General features: G+C 48.7%; 1 protein-coding gene across 1 annotated transcript; it reads right to left on the bottom strand.

The window, feature by feature from the left end:
• Positions 1 to 3,807: 3,807 nt before the first annotated feature.
• On the bottom strand, positions 3,808 to 6,052 carry HCAR1 (hydroxycarboxylic acid receptor 1). The gene has a single exon (XM_012447105.2). The coding sequence runs from the start codon at positions 5,348 to 5,350 to the stop codon at positions 4,319 to 4,321; it is 1,032 nt and encodes a 343-aa protein (XP_012302528.2). The 5' UTR covers positions 5,351 to 6,052; the 3' UTR covers positions 3,808 to 4,318.
• Positions 6,053 to 7,972: the final 1,920 nt, after the last annotated feature.

Raw genomic sequence — 7,972 nt, 5'->3', positions numbered from 1 at the left:
CAAAAAAAAAAAACAAAACAGAGAGAGAGAGAAAGAAATCTGAAAGTCTATTCGTGAATCTTTTGCCGCATTAAGGGTTAGAACAGACAATAGACCCTTCACTACTCTGCTGACCTCATGGCTTCACCTCTTACCAGGTGGTCGCAGCCCCAGCCTGGACTTTTCATTCCCACCCTATTGGTCTTCCTGCACTTCCCAAACAGTTTGCTCTTTCTCACCTCTCCACATCCGCCTGGAATGCCCTTCCCCGCTGTGTCCCTGGTGGCTTCCTGTCCATCCTTCAGAGCCAAGTTTGCAAGCGACTTCCTCTGAGAAGCCTTCCCCCATCCTCTAAGACAGGAGTGAGGGCCCTGGATTCTCCTATGGGACCCTGTGTGAAAGTGACAAACACAGGGTCCCACAGGATAATTTTTTAATTTTATAATTATATTATATTTTATTTTATTTTTGAAACAGAGTCTTGCTCCCCCAGTCTGGAGTACAATGGCACGATCTCAGCTCACTGCAACCTCTGCCTCCCGGGTTCGAGCGATTCTCCTGCCTCAGCCTCCCGAGTCGCTGGGATTACAGGCACCTGCCGCCACACCTGGCTAATTTTTTGTATTTTTACTAGAGACGAGGTTTCACTGTGTTGACCAGGCTGGTCTCAAACTCCTGACCTCTGATCTGCCCACCTCGGCCTCGCAAAGTGCTGGGATTACAGGTGTGAGTCACTGTGCCTGGCCAACATTTTGGTTTTAATAAAGGGTAAGGAAACCCATTCTGAGAATCGACCAAAACTGAAAGTTTTACCACGGTTAGCACGAATAAAAGATACCTCTTTTTTCCACATCATCCCTGTAGACTACCTGGCCTAATAGCTCTTCCAGCTTTCATGTGACTTTTCCCGAAAGACTCTAGAAGGAGTAACAAGCAGGAAGGATCGCTTGAACCCAGGAGTTTGAGATGAGCCTGGGCAACATAGTGAGACCCCATCTCTACAAATATTACAGAAAAATTAGCTAGACATGGTGGGGCGAACCTGTGGCCCCAGCTACTAAGGAGGCTGAAGTGGGAGGATCGCTTGAACCCAGAAGGCAAGGCTGCAGTGAGCCATGATTGCACCACTGCACTCCAGCCTGGGCAACACAGTGAGACCCCATCTCACCAAAAAAAAAAAAAAGAGAGAGAGAGAAAGAGAACAAGACATGCAAATCAATCATTTTCCTGTTTCAGATAGTTTAAACAAAGTATTGTCAACAAAGCTGTGCTCCCCTTCTTTACCTCTTCCAAAGAAACTTCTTGCTAAGACGTATTTTTCGTCACATTCTGAGAACTTAAAAAGGGAAGCAAATTTAGAATCGAGGCTGTATTTCAGTTTGGGTTTGATTTTTCTCTCTTTCTGTTTGTGTTTGATTTATTTATTTTTTTTTTAAGTGAGAACCTCTGCCTGCTTGCCATGCAGTTCTGGATATTTTACCTTGTTTTTCCCCTTGGAGGGCAAAGTTATAGGGTTCCTTTGACCTAGAGCCACATACAGGACACAGATTTGCTTTCAGAATCCGTTTTTATTACGATGAAGCAACAAAGGAGCAGCAGCCTGGGGAATAATTCTAAGAATAGAACTGAAAGCAGAAGTGTGGGTTTTCACCGATTCCTATCAGGAGGATGTATGACTCTTGAATGCTGGTACGAATTCTTGCCTTCACTCTTCACCAGATAACTGAGGGGCAGGGGAATTCAGGCGTGAAAACAGAGCAGCAATTGAAGGGCTCTAAACCCCAAAGGAAGTTGCTTCTTTGCCTCCATTTCTTTATGTGTAAAACGTGTTAATATCATAAGTCATAATATTGAGCACTTCCTGCCAGGCTCTGTGCTTAAGGCTTTACATGCACTTAATCATTCATTCATTCACTTAACAAACATTTACTGAGCACCTACTATGTGCAGGTCCTCTTCTAGGCGTTGGGTATATAACAGTGAACAAAGTTCCAATGCTTCAGGAATGTACATTCATTTAATCTGCCCAGTGACACATTGAAGTTGTATTACAGTTATCCCTGTTTGACAGACGAGGAACACGAAGCTACAAGTGGTTAAGTAAAATCTGCCAGGCTGGGTACAGTGGCTCATGCAGGTAATCCCAATACTTTGGGAGGCCAAGATGGAAGGACTTTTTGAGGCCATGAGTTTGAGACCAGCCTGGGCAACACGGTGTGTGAGACCTCGTCATGGCTATACTCCCAGCTATTCAGAAGCTATTCATGTGCAATGAACATGGCACACACTCCAGCCTGGGCAATACAGTGAGACTCTGTGTCTAAAAAAACTATCTGCCCTAAGATCACAGGTCTAGTACATGCTTGAGCTGAGATTCAAACTTAGATGCATCTAACACTCTGTAGCCCGTATTTTTCATCACTAGGCTGTGCAGTGCCTCTGAAAAAAGGAATAATAGGGACAGCCTAAAGAGTTGGGTTTTTTTTTTTTTTTGACGGAGTCTCACTCTGTCATTCAGGCTGGAGTGCAATGGTGCAATCTCGGCTCACGGCAACCTCCACCTCCCCGGTTTAAGCAATTCTCCTGCCTCAGCCTCTCGAGTAGCTGGGATTATAGGCGCCCACCACCGCACCTGGCTAATTTTTGTATTTTTAGTAGAAACGGGATTTCGCCATGTTGACCAGGCTGGTTTCAAACTCCTGACCTCAAGTGATACGCCTGCCTCAGTCTCCCAAAGTGCTGGGGTTACAGGTATGAGCCACCACGCCGGCCTTACAGGGGTGTTTTGAGGTCAAAGAACTAGAAGTTTGCAAAGTTCTTAAGTGGGGAGAGTACCTTGGGCATTTGAGAGAGTATAAATTAAGGAGCTGAGGACCATGTTCACCACTTTGCAGCTTGAGAAAGGAGATAAGAGTTGGCCTGGAATGTTTCCTCCTAATTCAGGGCAGGGGCAGCTTGTCATTTCACAGAGTCCTCTGTTTTGAGGGGTCCAGGTACACATTTGGGAAACTCCTGTGCATGAGGGAGTCTTGCAATAAGAAGACAACATTGAAATTCACACAGAACAGGTCTAGAAACTATATTCCATGAAAGGATGAAAGTTCTTAACTTCTCTGTCCCCAGCCCCCAAAACACTTTACTGTCACACAAGAGTTGGCTAATGACCCTCTGGCAAAAATTACACAGTATAGTGCCTGCCACCAAATACTAATTCAGCAAATACCTGCAGAAGAAATAAATGAATAATTTCAATTCACAGTCACATAACAAGTCGTCAAAAGCAATTGCGTTGGTCTCAGCACGTGGCGCTGGAGAAGCCAGAGCTGGGGAACAGATCCCTCAGCACCTGCTTTGAAACACAAACATGTGAAGAAGGTCAGGGCAGATGGTTTTGCTGTTGCTCTTCTTGGGCTACTGGGAAGTCACAACAATCACAAAGAAATGTACAGAGGGGCCCCGGTAAAGATGAAAATTAATAAGATCAATACATCCCAATCTAAAGAGCCTCATTTGGCCTGAAATAAAAAGTATTGACTTAGTCTGGTTCCTATTTCCCGAGATGAGAAATGATTTAAGCTCAGAGGATAGGAAGTATTGCTAACTGACCCCCACTCCCTAATAGGAAATACTGCTAACTGCCCCCCTCAAGAGAGAGAACATCACCCATTTAAACACATATGCCCATTTACTTAGCGGTTTAAAATTACACGGGGGAGACTGGGTGTAGTGGCTCACTCCAGTAATCCCACCACTTTGGGAGGCCGAGGCGGGCGGATCACCTGAGGTCAGGAGTGTGAGACCAGCCTGGCCAACATAGTGAAACCCTGTCTCCACTAAAAATACAAAAATTAACAGGGCCTGGTGGCTGGAGCCTGTAATCCCAGTTACTTAGGAGGCTGAGACAGGAGAATTGCTTGAACCCAGGAGGCAGAAGTTGCAGTGGGCCAAGATCGTGCCACTGTACTCCAGCCTGGGTGACAGAGCAAGACTCCGTCTCAAAACAAAAACAAACAAAAAAAAATTACACAGGGGCTGTGCGGTTCCTAATCCCCTCCCAACACACACAGACTCCACTCCAGGCACATTCAGTCTCCTGCCATTATAATCAGATAAGAAAATGCAATCAACTCACTTCAATCAACTGGAACCTCCCCAAAAGGTACAGTTATGTGAATTTCATTTCCGACAGAATGAGAAGGATGCAGCTTATGTGTGTGAAGCCGTCTTGCAATAAGAAAGGGGAGTGGCAATTTCAAAGCCCCCAACTCCTTAGCGTGAGTTAACTCTAGGTCACCACTCTGTCTTCCTCAACCTTGCTGGTCTGTTTGTTCAGCGCCACTCAACGCATTTGGGGATCCCACTGCCCGTCAGACAGGGTTTGGAAACTACGTGCCACACCGATGGAACTCTTGCGACCGAAGTTCGAAACTGGCATCTCTTCCAGCCTCTGTGTTTTTGAGTGTCCTGGCTGCTTGGGTTTCAGACTGCAGATTTTGAGCTTGTTGTAGAATCTGGGAAACGAGGGGCTTGAAAAATAATACACCAGGGGATCCAGCATGCTGTTCATGTAGGTGAAGCTGAGGGTAACGTGCAGGGCCACATGGACAGATGGATCGCAGGCACTCGAGGGCACCGTCCAGAGGAAATAGAGCCTGGCGGACACGCTGGGCAGGTAGCATGTGACGAACACAACCGCCACCACCGTGATGAACCGGGTCGCCCTCTTCATCCGAGCCTGTCTGGCCAGCTGCTGCCTCTGCCTCAGGCTCCAAACGATCTTGAAGGAGCAAAATAAGATGATGCCAAGGGGCAGAAAGAACTCCAGCTGGAACATAATGTCGTGCCAGCCATTGGCCGACTCCATGATGAAGCTCTCACAGGAGATGCCTGTGTCTTGCACACAGAGATGGTTCTCCAGCAAAAGATACAGCGTTCCCAGAATGACCAGGGTCCACAGGGCACAGACGATGCCAGCCGCCTTCCGGTTGGAGATGGTGTTCACCGCGTGGTGGGGATGGACCACTTTGAAATACCTGTCCACCGCCACCACCGTAAGGAACACGATGCTCCCGGCCCGGTTCATGGCCAAAGTGAAGAGCCCCACCCGGCAGGGAATGTCCCCAAAAGCCCAGTGTCTACGTCTAAGGTAATAGTCTGTCCGAAAAGGCAGGCAGATCATGAGGAGGAAATCAGCCACGGCCAAGTTGAAAAGGTAAACGGTGCTCGGCTTCCAGGTCTTCATGTGGAAGCAGAAACCACACAGGGCGACCCCATTGCCCAGCAAGCCCAGCACAAACGCCACGATGAGCAGCGGCGGCATCACCTGGGAGATGGCGTCCCCCTCGATGCGGCAGCACGATCCGTTGTACATGGCGGGGACAGAGCAAGTGTCCGGGTGCGGAGCAGCCCAGGGAGTCCCCACGAAGGCACAGATGCTTATCTGACGTTACCACTCACCTAGCTGCAGCGTGTCTGACTTCATCACCCAGGATGCGGGTCCTGCGAGTGTGGGTTGGATGCTGCCACAGCACCGAGCAGAGAAACTTCAGCCAGGAAGTGAGAGACCCAGGGAGGTCCTTTCTCTGGAGCCCGGCTCACAAGCCGCCTGCCTCTCCCAGAGGCCAAGCCTGCAGCCGGACGAAGCTTGGAAATGCATGCAATTTAGCCAAAGTGCTCATTTCTGGGAGGCGACGGGCTGCGGGGGTCCAATGAGCTTCGTGCAGTAGAGAAGCCATTGGGTCCAGCTCCAGAATAATTTTTATTTTCAGCTTCGCCCTTCCTCCTCGGAGTCCGAGCTGGAGAGCACACAGAGCTGCCCAGAAGGCAAGAAAAAAGCTTGTTTGTCCTGCCTCCGGGTGGAGAAATCCAAACATTTCCTGGAGTCGTTCTGGGTCCCTGCCTTTGCTTTCCTCCCCTAACCTTTGCCTGACTGCCTCGTCCTCTCCCTCATCCCACGGGGCACTCCCATGCGGTGCCAGAGAGGGGAGGCTTTACTCTGCAGCTCCTCCGGGCCATTTCCTGTGCCCAAAAATACCGCGTTCGAAAATTGGAACAGTCTGCGGAGAAAACAGTTCTAATCATGATACTTGATGGGTGTTAGAAAAATTCCTTGATGGCAGTCACCTTTCCTCCCCTCTATTCCCACCTCCCCGCCCTTTGCATCCTTCTGTGAACCCAAGCGGCCAGTTGCACAACCAGCAAGACCATGAAATAGATCCAAAGCCCACTTCTCATATGTCTGTCTCCACGAAACGGCCTCTTTGGGAGCCGGTTCCCCCCTCCGCTGGGAAGCAGAGCCTAGAACTTTTACAAGATTTGGCTCTGAGTTTCCATTGGCTGCTGGAGAGAGCCAAACACCATGAGATGTACATTTTTAATTTCAATTATGTGCTGAGCCCATCAATTAAAATTGCCCCCTGGGAGCGGATGAGGACTGGAGGAGTTGGTGAAGGAATCCATCTCTAAAGCAATCGTGAGTAAAATTAGACTGCACCAAAAACTGGAGTCTTTGCTGAAATGTCCTGTCCTTTGGCTTTAAGGATTATCAATCTGCCCTGCGCCTTTCAGCTTCCAGTTTAGAAAATGGGGTAAAAGCGTGGCAAGGTGGCTCGCACCTGTAATCCCAGCACTTTGGGAGGCCGAGGCAGGTGGCTCACTTGATGTCAGGAGTTTGAGACCAGCCTGGCCAATATGGTGAAACCTCATCTCTACTAAAAATATACAAAATCAGCCGGGTGTGGTGGCATGCATCTGTAATCCCAGCTACTCGGGAGGCTGAGGCAGGAGAGTCGCTTGAACCCAGGAGGTGGAGTTGCAGTGAACCAAGACTGTGCCACTGCCCTCCAGCCTGGGGACAGAATGAGACTCCGTCTCAATTAAAAAAGAGAGAGACAAAGAAAATGAGGTGGAAAAGACGGGGTGCATTGAAAGAATGTATCTGTCTTCTAGGTGCCCAATGAAGCTAAATTCTTCCCAGTGGATGCTGAACTTCAAATGTGTCCACCAACATTCTCCCCTGCCTCGCCCTAGCACAGACCGCGGTCACCTCCCACCTGAACTGTTGAAACAATTTCCTAACTGGTTTCCCTTCCTCTCATCTATTTCCTGTAAGCCTTCTTCTACATAACAATCTGATTTTTCTTTCTTTTTTTTTTTTTTGAGATGGGGTTTCCCTCTTGTTGCCCAGGCTGGAGTGCAATGGCAGGATCTTGGCACACCACAACCTCCGCGTCCCGGGTTCAAGCGATTCCCCTGCCTCAGCCTCCTGAGTAGCTGGGATTACAGGCATGTGCCACCATGCCCGGCTAATTTTGCATTTTTAGTAGAGATGGGGTTTCTCCATGTTGATCAGGCTGGTCTCAAACTCCCAACCTCAGGTGGTCCACCCACCTCGGCCTCCCAAAGTGTGCTTGGATTACAGGGCTGAGTCACCGTGCCTGGCAGCAGTCTGATTTTTCTAAAGCACAGATATGATCATATACCTTTTTTCACTTAAAAATCTTCACTAGCTCCCTTCAATCTGCCAAGGCGCCAGAATGATGGCCTGTGGACCATATCTGGTTCAAAACCCAGCCTGGCTTGGCCCATATGTTTTTAAAACCTGGCGCCATCCTGTAAAAACCTGGCTGTCTGTTGTCTCTTTGAACACTGGAAGATCTGGCCACACTGGACCAACACTCCCACACGGCAACAATCAGCTGGAGCTGAGAGTGGCTGTCCAGCATAGACAGAGAATGAGCGCTACTGTGCGCCACAGTCCCCACCACTCCCTATTGCCTTACATGTGGTTGGCTTTCCTCATTAGCATGTCTAGTCTCTGTGGGATTTTCAGTTTGTTATCTCTGCTCTAGGTTAAAGGTGACATTCCTTGGATTGATGTACAAGGTCCTCACAGGAGGTTCCCGACCTACCTTTCCAGTATCATTTTCCTGCCGCTCTCCTCCTTCCACCCTACTCGCTAGTCTCATAACTTCTAATAAATAAGCATGTTTGT

This window comes from Aotus nancymaae, unplaced genomic scaffold, assembly GCF_030222135.1.
Source record: "Aotus nancymaae isolate 86718 unplaced genomic scaffold, 86718_ANA_hifiasm-v0.15.2.pri h1tg000021l, whole genome shotgun sequence".
Lineage (NCBI taxonomy): Eukaryota > Metazoa > Chordata > Mammalia > Primates > Aotidae > Aotus > Aotus nancymaae.
Note: the sequence above shows the minus strand (reverse complement) of the source record. Positions and strands in the feature narration are given on the sequence as shown.